This window comes from Emydura macquarii, unplaced genomic scaffold (genome assembly GCF_026122565.2).
Source record: "Emydura macquarii macquarii isolate MOO-44397 ecotype Brisbane River unplaced genomic scaffold, CSIRO-AGI_Emac_v2 contig_691, whole genome shotgun sequence".
NCBI lineage: Eukaryota > Metazoa > Chordata > Testudines > Chelidae > Emydura > Emydura macquarii.
Window position 1 is genome coordinate 2,246,921 of NW_027130828.1, and position 23,387 is coordinate 2,270,307.

Here is a 23,387-nt window from a genome sequence, read left to right on the forward strand (position 1 = left end):
AGATCTAATGGTCCCTTCTGCCTTAAATTCTATGAATGCATGAAGAGACTGAATCCTATATCTATATTTCCTGGCATCTGACACTTCACTATATTTAAGTCTACATGTTCATGATCAATGGATACAAAACTCAGACTGTTACACCATTTCCTTGCCATGAAATATTTAAGCAACTGACTCCTACAGGAAGTCATCTGGTAAGACTAAGAACATAATAGTAATCACTTAATGGCCCTGAATACAAGTATTTCTGAGAAATATGGGCAAGTGCTTTACATTTCTGTGTATTATCTGCCACATCATTTAATGAACTGAGGAAGATTAATAATATTGCCTTCAATTTACAGAGGAAGAAAATTAGTGGGTGTTTATGCTAAAATGATCACCAGTGAAATACTTAACTGTTTAGATTTGAGTTGTCATAATTGAATTTCAGAGATCTCACTCCATTTAGCTGAACGCACAGTGCACATCTGAGCGACTATTTCACTTCACTTTGTGGTGATAAATGACTGAATTTACATTGATTTACACTGAGGATACAGTTGAAAGTTGTTATGGCAACCATGATGGCCAGTGGCTTAATATTTTAAATGAAAGCTTTGATTCTACAACACACATGTACATATTCTGAAGAATTGTGGGCTACACAAGTCCCTAATTATAAGGCATGTGTATATATAGTATTGCTAATTTAACTCATACCCTTAGCAGCTATTCTGTTTTACTATATCAAGTGACGGCGGAGTCATAACAGAGCATTTGTACATATGGGCCAACCTCTCACAAGAGCTCACTTCCCAATGATTCCCACTTAAGTAGCAAAGTGGTCAGAAGTTCAAAAGTGCTAAGGACCCAGCATGTTCTCCGTGAGATGCTGCACATTTCAGAAAGTCTGGTCTATAGCATCTGTACTAAGGTGCAGCGAAGCCAGTCACACTGCAGCTTTTATCTCATTTGCATTCCAGTGCAATACATAATTTCAAGAACAAAGGGTAGATATCTATTTCTACACCCATTCAGAGGTGTTTTAAACTGTTATGGATCTGCTTCCTTTTCATTATGTTCATAAATGGAAAGTAAGCCTGGCTCTGAGATCTCGCATATTAGTGAAAGATAGTGCAAAATGTTTATCATATAGTAAAAATTAACCCACATTAGCACCTGTCTTTATAGTCATCAGGTCAGACTAGATGTCCCACCATGATGCGGGTGTGAGTGAAGGGATCTCTACATGTTTGATGAGCTAATTTGTTGCTAATGAATCATGTGTAACTGACCTTCGCTCACTAAACTACAAGGGAACTGTAATTCTGAGGTGGGTTTCAGGAATGTCATAATCAACCTTTATCTTGGAGTTCTGATGCCTCGACTTCAGCTCTAGAGATATCTTTGGGCTGCGACACTGTTGCATATTTCTATGTTAGCACTGTGTGAGGTTGGAATGTTTCTATTTAAATATTTGTTTACATTCTATATTCCAGTAGGGTTGGCATCTTAATTGCCTTGCTGATGCTATCAGTACTTAGGATTCCTGTGATACTTCCTGGTGTGTGGGAGTCCCTTTGCCAGGCAACACATGCTTAATAAGTATGTAGGTGTGTGATCCTTGTAAATTTTCAGCATTCTGGGCAACAGTTTGTCTGCAGCAATGGGAGGGGGCAGTGTAACTTACTGAACTCCCATGCTGTTTTGCCTGCTGATGTAGAAATACCCAACATCTGCTTGCAGTGCAGTGTCCTAACTGCCATAACCTCTCTACACTTAGAAAGATGATGATCTTGTGTAGCGTTACCAAGACACTCAGAGCTCAGATCTTCAAAGTCCAATGCTATGTCACAGGTTCAGGCTAAGTTCATTTCTATGAGTAGCCTCCATATATCCCTTTGATTAGCATAAGCATGGACAAGGGCAATCAAAGGTCAAGAGAAGTTCAAAATAGCATAACCTTTTTTTTTTTTTTTTTTTTTTTTTTTTTTTGGCTAGTGTTACCAATTGGCCCTAATCCTGCAGTGCTCTCCAAGCTTTTCTTCATCATCCTGTTTACTATACAGCTGTAAAACTTGAAGAACAAGGTCTGACCTGATACAAGGGAAGCTGGAAATCTAGCAGTTAAGAATAGGTGGTATTGTTGCTTGAAAAAGGAGAAATAATTGATTTATGTTATGGTGCCCAATTAGGCTGTAAAGTGAGAAATGCTTAAAGCAACCCTGTGGCTTAAAGGCAACCCTTTGCTCTGATTTCTGTTCAGCAAATAGGAGGCACAGTAATAAAGGTCATCAACTCCATGAGCTAAATTATTAATTCCTTTCATGCCACTCAGGGCTTGTAAACAGTATATAATACAAGAAAACAATTGGCACTGTTCGCTTATTGGCCAGAGAAAAGGTCAAAGGGTAAGTAGTTGGATTGGCAACAGCTGTTCTTCATAGTCAAGAAGACTTTTGTCCTTTCGTCATCTTTTAGAGCAAACCTGTTTCCAAAATTTTAACTGGCTATAAATCCATATCTTCTCCAGCCCACCCCCCTTAGCTAAGCTGTTCTTAGAAGCTAAACATGTTGCATGTAATGAATTACAGGAGTAGAAAGGGGAGAGGGAGAACCAGCAATCTTGTATATTTAGGAGCTTTGTGTTGAAAGTGGAGTTTTGTGGGTTTTTTGTTAGCTTTGTATAAATGATACATGTTTAAAATCCAGCACTCCTTGAGAAGGAGTATAATTTGTGCTTGTAAACAGTAGGCGCATAGTACAACATTATTAAAACTGAGACTTTAAAGTGCATCATTTATTATGGTTTATAAGCAATATCAATAATTTGTTTTGTTCTGAACATTGTTATGCTAATGGTACAAGAATAGAAATTTTGCTCTAAATGTTAAACCTTTTAATTTTTGATAGGTTAGACTTAAAATATGCAGGTTCTCTTAATATACAAGTCTGGCATGTAGTCCAGCTGCTGAGCACGGCTAACTTTTCCGCTGTTTGTTGTACCGGTATGTGTCAAGTATTTACAATAATATTGCAATTGCTGTACATCCTGAAATTGTTTAGATGCAACAAGAGTGTATGCAGTATTTTAGTCTCAATGTTCAAGGAAATCTACTGCTAACCATGCTTATCATTGTAATGAACTATTTAACGTTATATTTGAAGGTTATGAGAGCAGTATCAGTGTGGCATTAAACTGAATAACCCGTAAAACTTGTTTACTTGAAAATCTAAAACAAAGATCCTTTCTAAAGGAATGTGTACTTCTCACTGCATTTGCCTTTTAAGGGGGTAGTTTTAATTTAATCAAGTAAGCATGCACATTGTAGAAAGAAACTCGATAAATTATTCCAGATGTTTGCAGGTGTAACTTACTGCTTTAAGTGATTCAGTTATTCAGTTGTCATTTCCCTTGTTTTGCTGACCACTTCTAACTGAGACTGTTCTCTGCCATCTGACTAACTCATAGGGCACCTGACCCTTCTTCCTGCAAACAGCAGCAAGTTACTTACAAATGGCCATCTGTTGACCCATTACTTTAACCTTTTTGAAAGCTAAAGGAGTTGTCCCCATGCCAATTTAAATATTAGTAGTGTGCACTTACATCTCCAACATCAGCAAATTTAAGCCACTTTTACACTTGTGCTTAGTTTTTCTTATTACAATTAAGCTATATATGAAGATAAACAAACAAACTGTAACAGGAGATGGTCTTAGACTAAAGCCTTCCCAGACATCTAAAGTAAATCTATATGTATTAAGTTAGTTTATAGGTAACAAGAAGATAAGGGTATGGTTAGTGAGCTTTCAAAGAGTTAACAGTTCAGTCACGGGGAGGAGATGGGGAGAAATAAGGTAGAAAAAAGGTAGAAAAAACATCGAGTTTAATATAATCTATCTAGAAAACTTGATGAAATATGCTACATAACATGAGCATGTGATCATTGAGACTGGAAGTGCACTATCTCCAAACAGTGCTCCAAAGTATTGGTGCAAGAAATGCCAGCAAGAACAAACTTAGATATAAATGAATACTCTACAGATCTGGGCAGTAAAATGTCTTTTCTGTCTCCCACTGGAGTATAGCATGGGCTACCCAGGATGCCTTTGAGAACCCTAAGTCTCCACTAATAGTCTTCATTTTAACATTTTTTGTCCATGACTGCTGCTTTGTACAGTGTTATCACTATTCTCATTCCATGTACTAAAGAAGTAGGATCATAAGCAAAACATTCTTGATAGGTGTAGCTAGAGTAAAGTAGGGAATGAAGGGCAGCTTAATACAGTGCCATGCCCACAGTACATATCTACTGGTTCCTACAAGAATGGTCTATTTTAAATGCGTAAACATTTAATTTGTAGCTGTAGTGTACCTAATTTCTGTAGCATTTGGATACATTCCACATTAAAAAAAAATGTATAAACACCGACCAGGAGGAGCAATACTCTTCCTTGAATCACTTACTAGCCTATCAGGGAATAAATTGGAAAAATAGGAAGATAAAATACAGAAAAGACTTGGCCAAAGACAGAGCCTTGTATTGTGCTATGAAGATACACTGCCAGGAGTGAGTTCCATGGTTTAGGAATGTAATATTGCATTACTGTATTGTTTTTGGTCATAAGCATAGATATGGAAACATAATCTGCTAGCAACAAAACTGGTAATCTTGAGATTCTCCTGCTTGCTGTCTTTCGGAGATGATGGGGTTGTGAGGAAGATACAAATTCAAGTGATAACCCTACAAAAGTAGAGTCACAAAACTATATAACCAGACCATAAAGAAAAGGTAAAATATAGGAAGTATTTTTATCGGGGAGAAAAAGAAACATGACACACTGCCTGAGAATTCTGGACTGACTTGTCAAAAGCAAATTCTTGTGGATAGTCAGTTGAGAATAGAAGGCTGTGTCTGATCTAGGGCAACGATTGAACCTATTCCTGGTAGATGAGTCCTTCCTAGATGCAAACTTCCCCAAAGTTAGGGCTCCTGTCTGGAGACAGACCCATCTCTAGCCTTGGATCCTCTTTCCCAGCATAGTGTAAGAAGTAGCTTCCTTTCCCAACTGGATAATATTTTTTTCTATATCTGATACAGGCTCGGGGCTTCCTTGTGCTAGAAGGGAGACTGCTTCTAGTGCAGCTACTGCTGATCAGATCTTGTGGGAGGGCCCCTGCATTATGCAATGTTTTGAAGAGGATTTCTCTCCTGATAAGGATCCTTTTAAAGGTGCTCCAGACCCTGTTTGGATCTCATCTTCTTGACCCCTTCTGCCATTTCTAGTACTGACTCATTTCAGAGGTTAATATTTAGAATTTAAAGCTGATGGAGCCTAGAGTTTAGGAATTTTCTGCAAACTGATGAAAAGATAGTTGTTTTGAGAGACAATTATGTGATCGTTTATGAATGCCTCTTATCTGACTAGAGAAATGAATGCTTTAACAAGAGGATCTGGAAAAAATAGCGCATATGGGCATGGAAGATAGAAATTTCTTAAAGGGAATGGAGGATAAAATCAAATTGCTTAAATAAAAATTCTAACTGGAGTGCTAGTGTCTCCTGATACATTGGTGATATATGAATAAAATGACTTAAGTAAATACAGTAAAGGTAACGTTCTTGTTGCTATATAATGTATGCAGAATAAACTTTTAAAAATACACTGACAAACTAAATGTGTATTTGTAGATGTATGGATATTATAGGGAGAGTGGCATTGGCTACTATAGTACATACGGTTGTATAACTGTTTTCACCCAACCTCTTTCCAGATGCTCATAATTTGCTGAAATTTTCCAGTCTTAGCCTGAGCCCAAAAGCAGTTTTTTCACACTTGGAGTAAAACTGTCTCAGTTGTCTAGTTATTAGTAAAGAGAGGGAAATACTTTTCTCTTTGTGAAAGAATTTTTGAGCTTTCTTTGATTACTTCTGCAATAGAAAGTATGGGGGTAGAAAGTTAAATTTGTATCAAAATAGCCACAATTGATTATTCTGGCAACATTTGGTTTGCATGTGACTAAGATATGACCCTCCCCCAAAATGTGTAGTAGTTCATTTTGCATGGTATGTTTAGTAAGCTCAGTGTACAGTTAAGATTGTTCATGCATGTGTGGCGTACTGAGGGTGTGAAATAGTTAGGGTGGCTGCTAAACCTTACCAAATGTAAGTCAACTTCTTTAGTTTTCCGAAAGACAAACCTAAGTCCTGAGGATGTCCTGAAATTCATAGGAGCAGCTCCAGCAATTTTGTCATTTCTCAGAATTTTATAAGTTATGTAATACTTAGTGTTTTTATTAAAAACCCAGCTCCTGTTGTGATGTGATACTGTCTTTTCAAATGAGAGACTAAGTTTCTAGATCTTTAAACAGAAGCTTGAAAACATGAACCAGGCACAACTGAGCATAGCAGTGATGTGTGCTTGAGATTGCAGTCTGGGGTTAGTAGGGTAAGTGCAGTCTCCCTTCATACATTTCAGTATGTATATCGAAGGTTCAGTTTTGAACCAGAAATGCTTGCACATATTTTAGGGGTTATAGTGGCTTCCCTGCAAAGGCTCAAAAACAGGCAATAAAAAAAATCCCACAAATACATTATTTTTTAATATAATTTTTAAGCCAATGTCATGACTTTTGGGGTGTGACTCATGACTTCTGAAAACTTGGGGTTGCAATGCTCTTTCAGTGGTGATAAAATATGTAGTTCAGATTATGGAATTTAGCTGCTTGTTGTGAGTCAGCAACACTGGGAAATCTTGCAGAGTAAAGATTTTTTTCTTTTAAAAATAAGAACCTAAGAAATTCTATCCAAAAAGCTACATTATAAGAATGTTCAGGTTGCATAGATAAGCACTCAAAAGTCTGGAAATATCAAAGTTAATGTTACAATATTCTTAAAAAAGCAATATTTTTATGCTCTTCCATGCATACACAATATGGCAGCCTACATGTATGTAATGTTTCAATAATTTGGAGATCTGTGTTAATTTTAGGGGGATTTAAGCGAGGAAAAAATTAATACTGAAATTTTGTTTTCTCAAATATAACAAAATTGAAATTAGCTTTTATATGCAATATATATGATGGAAAGTGGGGAGGAAGACATGGGCATATGAATGTAAACATAAATTTATCTTAACTTTCAAAATTAAATATTGCAATTTATATTTTAATGAAATGCAAGAGCCTAAACAATCTTTTTCTTATTAGCTGCAGATGTGGAACAGATGAGTTCCTCCTCTCCTGTGCTTCCCATGAACTCCGTGGGTAGTAAGTACCTTTCTTTCTCTTTTCCCACATGACCAAATTGCATTTATTTTTCATTGACAAATTCATTTTTGTTTTGAGATTGCCAGGGAAATGAAATTACTTCAATGTAGAAGTTTTGAAGAGTAATGCAGTAAAAATATTGTTGACTTAAGGAGCAGGGCATTCCACTTTCAGGATGATTTCTGATTCTCTTCCTCACCTCACAAAAGTGCCCAAAGACCTGGTCTGTACTAAATTGTCAGTTATGTACGTAATTTTTTTTTTACTGATATAGCTATGCTGGGAAAAACCTTAGTGTAGACTCACTTGATCTGGTACAAGCACTTCTATACCAATATAACTGCATCCATCCTTCAGGGTTTGCTGGTTTAACTATACCAGTAACTGGCTTAACTATACCAATGAACCCTCCCTGTGTAGACATTCTCCTAGTCATGCAGGCCAGGATTTTCAAAGGAGCCGAAGGGAGTTGATGCCCAATCCCATTAAGTTTTAATGGATTTGGGGCATTTTAACTCCTTTATGCTACTTTAAAACTCTTAGCTTTAGGACTTTCAAAATCCAGTTACTTCACTGTAATGTCTTATTTTTAGTCTCCATCTAGTGGTAATTAATATATCTGAGAACTAAATGTAAGTAATCCACTAGGTGGCAACAAGTCCTTATCAGAGACAGGAGTTTATAGGTGTAAATGCTAAATAAACCCTTACTTCTAAAGCAGAGGCATTAATTCAGTACAGATTTCTCCTGCTTTAAGGCGCTATATTCAATTTGTTGGAAACTCTCTGTGGCATTGTCAAAATAGGTAAACAATTAACTAGCCGTTTATTTAGAAGATAATGTTCAAATAACATTCAGGGGCAACCACATAAACCCAGAGGTTCAAAGTCCAGAGATTCTCTGTCTCTTTGACCTCGTGCTGAGGAATTGCACTTGCTTGCACCCTAGAGATCATTGAATCTTTGAAGAACCTTTCACGTACTGATGTAATTTGGAGAGGATTTTATTTATATTTGGTGGCTTGAGCATTTAACATATGCTCCTAAGACCTGACTTTCAAAAACATGCAATTTCTTGCTTAATTGGTCTATATAATTAGTGATTACATGGACAAATCAGATTTTTGTGTGCAAGTAGTGAAGTTTGCATCTAGATATTTGTTTACAAATTCAAACAGGCAGTTTTGCATGTGTAGTTTTACTAATTGCATGTGCATATTTTTGGAAATCAGCTATGATAATTTTAACAATAGTTTAACATTAAATCTTTGTTATTGCCCAGCGTTACTTAGATGTACTGGTTTTACATCTCCTTAACACACAAAAGGTATTAAGGTAAATGTTATAATTTTGTATTATGTCCTAGCATCTGGATATATTTGCTGAGTGCTCAAGGTAAGGCTGCTTAATAATTGAACTATAGTTTTCTCATTTTTTGCATCATGTATTATGGAAATAGGCTTGTCAACATTTGATAGTCATCTGTTCTTCCCAAATGGGGAAGGCTTCTTACTTTGCTGCCTCTTCACCAAATACTTTCAGGACTTTCAGAATTATATGAATGCATAAGATAAAACTCTCAATTCTCAGATACTTGTTTATGCATCCAAAACTTTTATTTAAGGGCTGCAGAGATCCCACTTTAATCTAAGCTTTTTGCAGCTTATTGTGCCAGTGAATTGGACCACCATTTTGCTGTGACTCTCCTGGCTTATTAGGCATTTGCTCAAGATTTTTGTTTTAATCAATGTCATTGACTAAATTATTTTTACTGACACATCTTTGCAGTTGAGATAAATATATTTTGTGTTGTGTTGGAACTGCACCTTTTCTGTACTCCCACTAAGGTAGAGTAGAACTGTCACTATACACCAGGAATGGCCAACCATCGCTTGTGAGCTCCATGCTACTCTTTTGGTTAAAGTGCGGCTCGCAGACCCCTCTGTGCCGTCATCGTTCCTCCCTCCCCAACCTACCAACCTGGGTGTGTGGCACTCAGATCTTCTGCCCTGCAGCGGGGTGGTGGGACTAGAGAGTTCTGCCCAGTGGGGAGGGAGATTTTGGGGGAGGTGGAGGTCAGTAAGTCTGGCAACCCCGGCTATACACTGAGTGTTGTTTCCTCATGGAAAGCACAAGTGTGTGTGCTGTCCTCATTTCACTGTAGGTCAACATCGCTTAAAATGTCATTTGAAAATGTGTAAAGGGAACAGCCATATTTTCAACGTAGATCCTCCAAATGTTCTATAAAAAGGTGTGTTTTTAATTGCGCTAGGGCAAAAACTGGATCTAAATCTAGGAATCTTCTGTCATTTTTTGCACTTCTAGAATTTTCAAATATGTGAAAATATGCCTAATCCCCAGCTGAGACCTGGCAGATTGCTTTTGGTAAAATCATGCTGAAGTTTTTATACCAAGTTACAAATCTTTGAAAATAGGGTGTTTCACTGGAATTGCTAGCTGTACTATGGTGCCAAAATGGAAATGATTGCATTACATTAGTAGGGCCCTTCAGTGTCCAATGCTTGGGGAAAGAAGACCCTTTAAAACTCCAATTCTGCAGAGTTCAGTCTGTGCTTATCTTTACACCTGAGCAGTCCCATTGAGTTCAATGAGGATATTTGTGTGTGTAAAATAAATCACATGCATGAGTCTTTTCAGGGTCAGAGCTCAATATTCCAAATACTGTGACAAGCATTTTAAAAGAATTTGTTAAAACAATTCAGCAGTACTTTCTAGTTTTCTGTCTCTTTGGGAAGTATTTTGTTTTAAAGAAACTCCAGCCCAAAGCAAGTACATTATGTACCTTTAAAAAGATCAATGCCTTCCATTCTGCTGCCTGAGAAATAGACCCTTTCAAGGATCTTAAAACCTTTTTAAAAGAAAAGTGTGGTTTTTGGTTTGAGAAGTGGGTGTGGTACAGGGTTTTGACTCGTGTTTGAGATATGAAAGGACAAAATGGTCAGGATTCTTTTGCGGGGTGCGGAGAGGATTGTGAAAGTCTGGTCATCCATGTTTAGACAAATGATTCTAAAGATTGCAGGACCTTCAGGTTCAAGCAATTTAACAGATCGCAGATAAGACAAGTGCTGTGTCCTATAGTAATGTGTTACCAGGTGACTAGATTTCACCTAGTTCTAATCCTGTAAACAGACAATCTGTAAACTAGCTATCCTTGATACAAAATTATGGAAAAGTAAACACAGGAGGCACTCCAGTCCATTTCAGGATGGTCATTCATGTTCTAGTAAATAAAACGGTAACATGAACAACTACAGAGTATTATGCTCTGTTTTCACTGGCTGGATGGTAAAGTCTTTGACCATGCGGCATTTTCCCAGTAAAGCCAGGCTGTCAATGGCCACACTGAACAACCAGCCATATCAGTCTGTCAGTAGCAAGGAGTGAAGTTCTGGAACAGCCTTCCAAGGGGAATAGTGGGGGCAAAAAACCTACCTGGCTTTAAGACTGAGCTTGATAAGGTTATGGAGGGGATGGATGATGGGACAGCCTAATTTGGCAATTGATCTTTGATTACTAGTGGCCTGTGATGGGATGTTAAATGGGACGGGTTCTGAGTTACTACAGAGAATTCTTTCTGGGTGTCTGGCTGGTGACTCTTGCCCACATGCTCAGGGTTTAGCTGATCGTCATATTTGGGGTCGGGAAGATATTTTTCCCCAGGGCAGATTGGCAGAGGCTCTGGGGTTTTTTTGCCTTCCTCTGCAGCATGGGACATGGGTAACTTGCTGGTGGATTCTCTAGTAGATCCTCTGTACTTGAAGTCTTTAAACCATTATTTGAGAACTTCAGTAACTCAGTCTTAGGTTAGGGGTCTATTACAGGAGTGGGTGGGTGAGGTTCTGTGGCCTGAGTTGTGCAGGAAATGTTTCTTTTTTAATACAGGGCCATCATGATTTGACTACCTTTATTGTGAGCCCAGATTCAATACCCCCTTGGAATTCCAGCCCATTCAAGTAAAGATTTCATTCAAGCTTAATGAAAGAACAGACTTCCAACACAATAGCAACTGACCAAGATCAGAGTGCAATCAGCTATGTTCTAAAAGCTTATAACTCCAGTGCTGATAAGCCAAGATGTACCCATGATCATAGTGGCCTTAATCAACAAGAAGAGGTACCAGATCCTCAACCATATTATCATCAAACATGCAGAATCTACTGAAGACAGTTGCACCAGCCGGAATGACCATGGTGGTTGTCACACCAGGCATCATATAGCGAAGTTCCCAGATCTGGCTCAATCTTGTGAATTCACACATTTCTGGGGCAGCCCCAGAGGTGGGGTCAGGGCATGCACCCCTTTGCGCATTCATAGAGAGCTTGAGAGCACAGTGTGCTCAGATGTTTTTGTCCATTCTGGTGACACAGCTGAAGCACACAATGCTGCTTTTCAATGTAATGAGTGATTGAAAGAAGCCAGATCCTTGTGAGATTGACTTTTCTCAGTCAGACCACTTCATGCTCAGGATCTTATGCTGACTGCATGTCTCTAGCCATTCCAAGTCTGACTATTAGAGGGTCCAGGTTTGACTCATATAGCAATACAAGTAGTTTGTAGGTTTGATCGATCCTGAACTTTGTCTCAGCACAAAAATGTTTTCTCATCCAGAAGTAAACTTGGACTTCATGTATGAGTTGGCAAGACCTATTTGTTGAAGAATGTCCAATTTGCAGCAACTGTTTGTTCTCTGTGTCTCATCAACACTCTCCACGGTACATGACCCTACCTAGACTGGTGGTTCTGGTGGTACAGCTCTAAGGATTCTGGATCTTGGTATTCTGCCATGAGATGTTCAACCCTATAGTGCAGGTAGTGTTTTGGAGGGCAGGGCTTAAATGCTATGAAACCACACTCTGAGTATCTAATATTCTGTCTTCCTGGATGAAGGACAGAAGGGGAGGGAGAATCTTCTGTAATTCTCAAGCATTGAAAATAAATAGGTAATAAACATTGTAGCAAGTGGATAAGCAGGTAAAGGGTAGTGGAGGGTACATACTAGGGTTTTCAGCTGGAGGTTCAGGCTCTGTCTTTTTCATCTGTCATCCCTCCCTCCAGGGATCAGTGGACCTATTTGTATCCATGATTCAGCAAAAGTAGGAAAGTTTTATTCCAGATGGAGATTAATAGGCTGTAACTATAATAATGCACGTTCTCCCATGGCCAAAAGAACGACTTTTTCTTGTTCATAATGTTCTCCAGGATAATTAAATAAAAAGTAAAAGGCAGAAATGAGCTGGAGTGTCCCTGTATTGTCCAGAGATCCTGGTTCTCTCGTATCCAATCCAGGAGGCAACCACCACTCAGTTAAACCAAGCTCACAAGAAGTATCTGCTCTCAGAGATTAACTTTCACAACCAAACCCAGAGTAATTAATCTAGCTACAGGATATTTAAGAGGTGTCAATTTAAATACGATGTTCAGATGTTTGTATCATCTTCATTCTTGAAGATGCACGATTTATGGAATACTTTCTCAAGGACCAGTTCGGTAGATGGGGCATAATGCTAAGTCATTGGCATGGATGGATCCAATCAAGATAAAGGAACGCATCTTGTTTGGAGTTCTTGTAATAAAGTCTCGGTGTGGGCCAAAACCTCAGATGCTCTAAAATCCAAGTGGTAGACTTCTCATCTCTTGAGCTGGAAATGATTGTCGTCTTAACCAGACATTAGATTTCTTGGAGCTGCCTTACTTTTCAACTCTACACCAATGAGATCTCCCTTTTGGGACCTAAATCTTGTATTAAATGCCCCCCTGATTAAGTATACTCTTGCATTTTTTGTCAAAAATGCATTTAGATTTCTTTTATCTTTAAAAATTGTCTCCTGGTTGCAATAAATTTGGCAAGGAGTGTTTTTGGAGGCTAAGGTAATGTTGGGGAACAGCAGTCCTGCACCTCTCATGAAAGCAAAATAGTGCTAAGAATTAATACAGCCTTCATTCCCCAAATACACCTAATTGCAAGAATTTTTTTCTTCCATACTTTCCTGCCCACACGCAAAACACCATTAAAAATAAAATATAATTAAAAAGCCCCCAAGCAATCAGTGGAACAAAACAAACAAAAAACTGCCCCTACCTCTGGCATGCTCTTGCTGTCAAGAGAGCTCTAAAAATCAACATGTAATGCAAAGTACCCAATTCAAAAAAAATCTCTAGCTTTGTTGGCCTATAACATCTGTCATAAATCATTTTTTTTAAAGCTGCCAAGCCTCTGATTATTAGATTGATAAAGTGGCACACTTCAGTAGCATTTAAAGGTAGAAACTGCGTTCCTCTTGAACATTTGTATTCATTGGTTCAGAGCGATGGAAGCCTCCAGGCCGAATGAGCGTTTAAAACATAAAGGTGTGTGGGGTGGATGTTTCCGTATCTTTAGTAAGTTTTAGAACTCAAGGGTGTGTAGACGTCATCAGTTTCTTACATTGGAGTGAGGGCTCTGCGTACTATGCTCACCCAGTAAATTAATGTATGTTTTTAAAACGTCTAGCCCATTCATCCTTTTTTCTCGCTCTAGTGACCCACTGCTATTCGACCTTCCATTGTGATTGATCTGTAGACTTTTCCTGAAAATAGGAAAACTTAACTGAAAAATTGCTTTCTTCTAGCAGGAAGTCTGCAGATCTAACACACTTGTCACAAGGATTATAGTTCTGAATGAGGTTTAAAACGGGGGGTTCTCACATTTTTTTGCTTGGACCCCTTTTGAAAATATTTCAGGCTGTGATGACCCCCTACAAAAATGTGATGACCACCCCCATGTCATGCCACCCTTACTGGCATGCACGGGGGCTGACAGCTTGTGACCCCCCCCCCCCCATAATAACCTTGAGACCCCTTGAGGGGTCACGACCCCCAGTTTGAGAACCCCTGGCTTAAATTGTCAGTCTCCTCAATCTACTGTATGGCCACCAATGTGTGTACATAACTAAAACGTCATTCACTGGGGTGAAATTGAAGTTCCTTTGCAGTTGGAAATTGTTTGTTCGTTGCCAGGCTTACAGCTCTGCTAGGTGGTGATTAAGAAATGTCTTGCTGTGAAGAGCCTGTAGCTGCTGGAATTCACAGAGCATTCACTAGCAATTTCACAGAGTCTCCTTGGGGTGCAGAAAGTGTAACTGCAACTCAGTTTCTCAGTATATGGGGAGGGAAAATACATTTTTGGGAGTTGCTACAAAGCAATAATGTGATGACAAGCAGCCACCTGTATTCTTGTCTTGAGCCTAATTTAGTTTTTGTAAGGCTTTTATACATTTCATTTTTAATTGAATATTACATTCTGGATTTTTCTCATTACTGCGTCTCCTGAAAAACCGCCTGTTGTAATCGTATGTTATAAAGTGGAGTCCCGACTGTCAGTCTGCTCCTTGCCTTGAGTCTGTAGAACATTCCTTTTTTGGTACAGTAGATGAAAAGCTCTAGTGTGGCATGCAGCACCTATCAATTAGCCATTCCTACATTTTACTTTTCTATCAATAATTTGCTTTACACAGGTGTCATTTCTCTTCAAAACACCTTTCTTACCACACAGCAGCATGCATACAGTGCAAGATGTACTATACTTGAATGCTGTGTGTCAGTGAGAAATCTATATATATACAGAATTGTACGAGCAACAGTGTATTTTGGCCATACCGCATGCTTTGTTTCGTATGTATGGTGAGGGGTATTCAAACATGTTGCTTGAAGATGATTGCAGCTGATTGGAGAACTGCTTCAGTTCAGTCTGCTTGTGAGAAGGATCGTGATAGAAGTGTCTGCCTTTGTGTGCAGGCTGAAGTCTGGAATCTGGCATGTTAGAGGCCGAAAGGTTTTTTTTTTTTTTTTTTTATGCACTTCAGCAAAAGGCATGAAATAAACTAGAGAGGAGCCTGTTTCTTGCAACGCTGCATGAAAATGCATGTCTAAAGGGTTTCAAACAAAATGGTCCATACTTCCAAATAAACATACTTATGTCCAGTTATGGGGTCTGCTCCCTGCAAGGGTTACAGTGGCTTCTTTCATTGATAAATCTGAGTTTAGAATGGCCATATTGCGTTAGACCAATGATTTATCTAGCCCAGTATCCTATCTTCTGACAGTGGCCAGTGCCAGGGGCTTCAGAGGGAATTAACAGAACAGGTTATCACCACTGATCCAGCCCCTGTCGTCCATTCCCAACTTTTGGTAAACAGAGGCTAGGGACATTTCAGAGCATGGTTTTTTATAAACATTAAACCTTACAACTTCCTGGGCAGATAAATGGTAAATATCACGCAGAGAAGCAGATGAAGCTTAAGTGACTTACCCTGATGTTCCACACTGAACCAGTGGCAGAAACAGGAGTCCTGATCCATCCTGTGCTGTTCCCACTAGACACAGCTTTAAAAATACAGCAATCCAAACTGTAGTCCTTTTCGAACAGAAATTGAGCCATCTTTTCTTGGCACAAAACACTTCTCTTAGCTATCTGGTCCGCAGTTTGCATTCATTGATCAGTGAGTTGATACAAACGAAAACCCACCGACAGCAATGAATGTTGATTGCAGCCATTAGATGCTTGAGCTGTGCAGTGGTGTATCTTCAGACACAGTCCAGTCCCTTTTGCATTGAGTAATACACAAAACATCAGTCCCAACTCAGACAGTCTGGTTACCGTCCCCAGATCTGAAGCTCAAAAGCTTGTCCCTTCCACCAACAGAAATTGGTCCAGTAAAAGATATTACCTCACTTACCTTGTCTCTTCAATCTTCCAGAACACATGAATATTATTCCCATAATGATCTTATTACCTTGGTACAGTGTGCAAAGTATATAGGGATGGAGGAAATAGTAGAATAGACTGACTAGTTCTAAAGTCTATCCAAAATGAAGAAATGGCTTACCCTTGTGTGGATAATGGAAGATTTGTTGTGCACAACCATTTTATTTTTGTGCCACAGATCTTTATTGCAGTGAATACTGTCTTAGACTCTGTTCTGCATAGCCTTTGAATTCTTCTAAGGCTTGAAAAATTAGATAAAGTCTCTCAAGTGTGTGTTCTGTTGCATTCAAGAACATAGGATGAAATTTTCAAAAATGCCTGCATGATTCAGGCGCATAAATCTCGTTGACTTTAAATGAGGTGTGCTCATAAGGAATTTAAGCATTTTTTAAAATCTCACCCGTTGTCTTCACTTTTTTATATAGAAAATCTTGGGTGATCACAGCTGCATTTATATATGCCCACTGCTCTCTACAGAGTTCTCAGTTTTCCTTTTCAGACTAGTCATTTCAGAAGGCCAGATTCTGGCCAGCTAGCTAAAGATTCTTTTTTAAGCCTCGTCTGTACTAGAAATACTTGCTAATATAGATGTTCAGCAAACTGTCCGAATGTAGATGCACCTTATATTGGCAAAAGTGCATTTGTTGGCATAGCTTATTCCAGTTATCCTGAGCTATAATGGCAAAAGCACTTCTTTTGCTGCTATAACTGTCTACGCTAGGGCTTTGCTAGTAGAGAAATGTCATAAAAATCACACCATTATCTGACACTAATACACCAAAAAAGCTTTGTGTAGATCTGGCCTTAATTATCAGATACAGGCCAGTTGGCCCCTTTTAAACAAATGAAAGGGGAATGGCTAATATGTTTCTGGAAAGGGCTGTGCAGTCATGCTTAATTTCCTCATGAAAGTATTGTGATGCATTCTTGGGAAAGGCACATGATGACGATGCTTTTCCTGAAAAATTCTCTTTTCTGGTAAAGAGACAGAATTTTGGAATAAAGCACATTTTCTAAAACATACCTAAAGAAATAAAGAATATGAATCTGTCTTATCACCATGATAGCCAAAAACTCCCTTGGTGCCAAGAAGCGTTCATTTGTTGAGAGGATGCTGTGTATTATTTGACCACATATTGAGAGGAAATTTATACATATTATAGGACCTCTGCTCTTTTAGAATATTCAGAAGTAAAGACAGACATTCTTCAGAATTTGCTCCATAATTCCTAGCCTAGTTCAGTTTTATAACCTAGTTTTGTTTAAAAAGGGGAGAGGGGCAGTAACAGATTCAGTTTAATTTTGTTGGATCTTCAGTTGCAAAGTTCTGCCAGGCACAGCCTGCAATGCTAGGCACATTGGATTTATTTTAAGATTGTTGCAATAAGTATTTAGTTTTTAGCTTAACTAAGTAATCTTTTTATTGGATTCCATAATTCTTGCAAAATTAACCCCTCCTCCCCCGGTCTGTCTGTCTGTCTCTCCTTTTAAAACATATTGTGGGTACAGTGCTATATCTGATATTCCAAGCAGGGTGGACAGAGTGCCTTGTGTCTGGTTATGTTTACTGAGGTGGTTTTACATTTAGCTATTCCATGAAAGGAGCTGAACTTTCTTCCCCATCCATTTGTCCTGTGACAGTGTGAGATGGGGGAACAGCTGGGTTCAGCAATAGGGAATTCAGTATTCTTGGTTAATACTCCTGGTGAGCAGTTGGTGAGGATTAGGGGAAGCAGGTTCACAAGAGCAAATTAAATGACATTCCAAAGCTTTTCCAGTAAATCTCAAGTTGCCAGCCCAAATGGGAAGTAGGTTTCCATTCCGAACTAGTTTGCAGCAGATTTCTTTTAACACAACATTCTCAAATTAGTTTCCAAATTTTATTATTGAGTTGTGGACACATTATTGTTTCTGTGTCAACTGTGCAAAACTTTCTATTTTCACTCATTTTCTTTTGTTGAAATCCTGCTTAATGTGTTTTTGTTTTTTTTTAAACAAAAACAACCCACAAAATCATATCTGTTTAATGTTTAAAACAGAAGACATCCTTTTTTATACACAAAGATTCTTTTAGGCTTTGGGGATTAGGGAGCTCAACTAGTCTTCATTCGCAATGTAGAATGTATAAATCATGACCTGTTAACAGCAACCAAATGTGATATATGAAGGTTCAAGTTTTCCATTTAGCAGTGTGTCTGTGATAAACCTCAAGGTACAGTCAACGGTCGATGGTTTTTTCTAATTCTCAAACTCACCGACAGCGTTGAATGTTCACTGAAGCTATCTGAAGGCTGCTACACGCATACATACGCTCTACATAGTTTCCATGCATCTGTTTTCCATGGGCCAGCAGTGGAAACACTGCTGAGGGCTCCACATTCTTTGTTGCAAGGTCTTAAATAGCAGTATTTTAATTCTGAAATGGAACTATTATAGGCATGTAAGACTGCAGTTCTTTATACAAAGATGACTTAGACTACTGCTTAAAATGGCTTTGAATGTTCCCATTTGTAACTGTACAGTAAACAAATGTCTTTTCTTATCCAATTAAGAAGTCTAAATATTTAAATAGGGAAGTACTTGATGTATTTTAGGCTTCTCCTTAAAGTTCATTCATCTTTTTAAAAAAAATCTATAAACCACACTGAGGATGGGGAAAAAAATTCTTAATTTTTCATTGAAAGGATATGCATGCACACACACCTGTCTCAGGTCTTTTGGAGAACTTTCTCTGTCCTGTCCCTTTAAAATACACAGTCATCAGTGGTTGTGGAGGGCCGGATTGAGAGCTCTTTAGAACACACCAATACCAATTCTTGTTTGTCTATAGGTGCTACTACAAATAACATGAAATGGCGAGAAACTGATCACTCTGCTCCACAGTTGCTTAATAATGGTGAGAAGCAGGACTTTACACTGAAATGATTCATATTAGCTCCAGTTCAAAGGATGCTGTCAACTAGAATTTCTTAAATTTTTTAAAAATGTGTAAAGGCTTTTCTGCTTCCTTGTTGATATTTGGAAGTGTTTTTTGGGCAGATGTGAATCAACACCACAAAATGAGCCTAGCCCCATCCTTCCCTTCTGTGTGTTTGCCAGTCTGTTGCCTGCTACATCTTTGGTTTCAGTTTTCTTGCTTCTGTTACTGATAAATACCTTCTTGTAGGACCTGAAGAAGTGGGCAGGGTGAACTCTTTTAGAGTTCCACATGAGTGCTATAGCCATACTAGCATGAGAGAGCGGAAAACCAATTAGCCATCAATGAAACTGAGATTGACTTACACACAGGGTGGGATTTCCAAAAGTGCTCCACGTTGGACTTCAACGAAAGCAAGAATTAATGGATGTCTTACCATTGACCCCAGTGGGAGCAGAGTTAGGTCAATACTGAAGGTTTTTGGAAGCCCCACCCAAAGTAAACAATCTGAAAAGGAGAAAAATAATGTTAACCTTGGGTTCTTGGGTATTGCTGGTTTAAAAAACAAAACAAAAAAACTTTCAGAGAGAAGTGATATCTCTTCCCCCCACCCCCCTTCCAAAGTTGTTGGTATACCTTTACGTTTTTGGATGAATATATGAAAATTTCTGCCTGGAAAGTTCATGATTTAGAGTAAATGAATTACATATACATTTTTATTCAGCTTTTAGCTGCAAAAGGATTTGTTTAAATTCTCCCTAAATTGCCACATTCCTCCATCTGCCTAATTATCCTAACTCTTTCAGACTATGTAAGCCAGCTGGAAGCAATCTCTGCCAGTTGCTTAAATTGTTGTATGCAGTGTTGTAACTGTGTTGGTCCCAGCATATTAGTCAAGGCTCTGGTTTGGAAAGAAATCAGTTGCTTTACCTAAACTCACTGTGCTGTGATTAAAAAATACACACAAGAAAAAGGTTAATAGTCAAATAAGAATATTATAAATTTAAAACTTTTTGTCTTTATTTTTAGTGAAGGGCATTTACTGTGGCCCAAATGACTGTTTTTTTTAAAAAGATTCTACCTGAATATCCTGTGCATGGAGGGCACAATGTCTTCCTGTACCTTTTGGTGGTCTGAATTTCAATGGTATTTACTGTACATTTTAACAACCTACATTTTATTTCTTTGCTCTGGATGCTATACTAGCCCCCTGTCTCTCATAGGATAAAATTCAAAGTCCTCTGTGAGCTGGACCTAAGTTTTGATAAATATAGTCAGAGATGAAAATCCATCACAAAAACTAGACTCATCGGAAACAATGGAACTGTCAGGGACAAGAATAAGGTTCATAGTAACAAAGTAATCTTTGCAACTGTGCTGGGTCTCTGGTTCTTTTAGATCAAAATGTAAAATCTGTCTTTTTCCCCAGACCTTTCTCATGTTTAGAAAAAGCAGAAACAACCAAAATCTTGTAACAAACTTTTGTGGTGGGGTGGAGTGGGGAGAGATGGAGCTGCTGTGCTACTTTATCTAATCTCCAGAGGGTGCTCTTGGATGCTACTGAGATAAGCATGTTGTAAACATCTAGATAGAATTCCTTTATTCTGTGTTTTGTCCTTGACACTCTTTTCCTATTCCTGTTCTCAGAGTGGCTTCTGAACCCTTTAGTACTCTTAATTGCATATCTTCTTACACTGTTGCCTTAGCAGAGATCTCTCCTCCTTCCATTTTTCTTTTTCTGTCTCTTCTTTCTTTGTCTCATCTCCTTTGTTTGTTTTTGTTTCTCTGCTTTGTATTCCATTGATGACTTGCCTTCCCTATATTCTTTTCTGGAGTTGGAGACTTCTTCATTGGTGGCTTTGTGGTATAGTTATCTGTGCACTCTTTACTGAGTTAATTACCTGGGGGCAGTAAAGAGAAGCTTGAGCTGGACAACTGCTGCCTGAGCCTCCTACATGAGCATCTTAGGCCGTCTGCATGAGTAGCCAGCATGAGTGAGTGGTAGTGCAGGACTGGATCCAGGGCTGTATGACTTTCTCTGATCCATGACTTCAGACTAGTGACACCCTCCTAAGGTTTGAGACTGTACACCTTAAACTCTGAGGATGTTTCCCTTGTAGCCTGTTGCAGAATCTCTCACATTTAATGCATTAAAGCCAACCAGTGCTGGCGATCTGCTGGCTGTTGATATTTAACTGGCTACATTTTTGAGTGTTCTTACTGCTTGCATTTAGTAAACACCTATCTCCAATTTTTTTTCTAATTTTTTGGAAAGGTAATACAATATAATAGTAAGACTGAAAGGTAATTAAGGGATTACTACTGAAGCAGAGCCCCTATGTCTGACTTAAGGCACAATGGGAATTTTTGAAGATGGTGTCTCATTGCAATAGCGTCTACAGAGAGTGGGGTTCATTAAAAATATACTCTTTTCCAAAAATACACACATGCTGGGAAACATTGGTTGGTCATTCAAGGTAAAGAATGTGGAACTCTGGATAAAAGGAGAGGAAAAAAGAAATTTAAGACCCTTTTATCATTTTATGGGCATTTCTTAAAGGTATGTCATTTATCTGTGACAGAGACATTCATGTTTGTTTTTGTTCTGATTCAGTTACCCTGATCTCTTCCCTCACAAGAGGTAACCTCTTATTTATACTAGAAGAATTCTGATGAGGGTGCAGTAACATGTAGCATAATCAACTGTTAGCTAGGCGGTTCTGTTCCTACTTTCACAGAGTACTTTTGTGTGTGTAAAATGTATCCTATAGACACTCTGAGAAAATATTGCTGTTGTGTGTGCTACTAACTGGAATCTGTTCTGTGCCATTATTCGCTGTAAAATTAAAGCCCCCAAAGCCTTCAGCTGGTTGTCAGCTGGCTTTTCTAAAAGTGGAGTATTCTCTTATTGGTACCATACTGGATAAACTACCCTCTAGCTCAAAGAACAGATTTGTTTGGTTCAACCAATGACTTTCCCTCTTTTGCAGGGGCACCCATCAGCAAAATGATTTAAACCTACATCAGACATTGTCTAATAAAAATAGCCATCACAATAAAATCTTGTTATCACCAGCTTTGAAAATGAATGTTTTCCTCTGGCAGCAGGTTATCCTGTGACGATTGTACTCCAGTGACCTTACCTGCAAAGTGTAAGATGCTAAGCTCTTCCTGACTGCAGTACCTTACATTGCAAGGGTTCCATCTATTGATGGATGCTAGCTATCAGTCAGCAACTCTGCGCTGTTAGTAAGTGATTCGAATGGTCATTGCAGGTGAATCTTTCATAAAATATGAATGAATTTACAGTATTTGGCAGTCAGATTTCTTGCATGTCTGGCAAAGCAACTTGCTGGTTTTGGCTACGTGCCCAGCACAAAGGCTACTGATGCCAGATAATTTTTACTTATATAAAGTTCTGTTTTAGGGAGGCACTTAGATATCAAATTAGGGAGGTTGGGGGGGGGGGAGGGGGAGAGAAAGTAAATGTAACAAAAAGATATTGTGGGGAAAAAAGCATGCATCAAGAAAACAGCTTATTTTCATGTGGGATTTTAAATGCATCTTCCATGCATCTTGATTTAATTTTATTAGCTAAAATTGAGAGAGCTAGAAATTGCAGTTCACATTTATATATAAAAATGTATTAGTGACAATCTTCAAACGTAACAATTTTCTATGTGGGAATTCTTTTAGAAATAAAACTGTTTTGAGGGAAGACTGATTTCAATGTGAAGAGAATCTTTAACAATGTTTTGTGAGCTGTACTAAAGATGTTTTACTTGAAATAACCATCTTTGTAACTTCGAGGCACATTGAGCAGCTAATTTCCCTCATCACCTGCACAATGGTTTCAAGAGTCAAAGGACTGTCTTTGGAGTTCATTTGTGAATCCAAGTGAAATACAGTATATATATTTCATTCTGTATCTCTTGAAGCAAATGGACCTAAGCCACTCATGCAAGTGGTGTTTTTTTATTAATCTTAGCTCTTCAACAGGAAAAGGTTTTTGACTATATCTGTTATTTATACTTTAAGGTACTATTTAGTGTGTTCTAATTGATGCATGTATTATCTTTACAGCAAGCAACTATAGATGAACACTGCTTTTAAACTTCCATTTTATTCATAAGTTTCCATTTTTTTAAAATAAAAGTTGATTCCTGGAAAGTCATGGAATCTCTGGGACTGAAGATTTTTCTAAGGTGTGTTAGCTTAGTTTGTGTTAAACTTAATAGCATTGTTTTAAGCTTGATAAATTTGAATTTTGCTTTTATAGGTTTAGCATTGGCCAGTGTATTTTGTAGCACTGTGACATAGTTATGGTTCAGAAGATACTTGTAAGTCACTCTTTTCAGGCAATGAATGATAAAAAATGCCCCTTTAGACAGAGGTTTATTTTGCTCATTCTCAACCTGAAAATGAATATTTTTGTGGAGTTTGATTCAAAAA

The 23,387-nt window shown here is 38.3% G+C and overlaps 1 protein-coding gene across 2 annotated transcripts in view; it reads left to right on the forward strand.

The window, feature by feature from the left end:
- Nucleotides 1-23,387, forward strand: part of NR6A1 (nuclear receptor subfamily 6 group A member 1) — a 162,015-nt gene that overhangs the window by 29,441 nt on the left and 109,187 nt on the right. For both annotated transcript variants that reach the window (XM_067541589.1, XM_067541590.1), the window contains exon 3: nt 7,196-7,255. In XM_067541589.1, the coding sequence (XP_067397690.1) occupies nt 7,196-7,255 (60 nt within the window). The remainder of the gene's footprint in view (nt 1-7,195; nt 7,256-23,387) is intronic.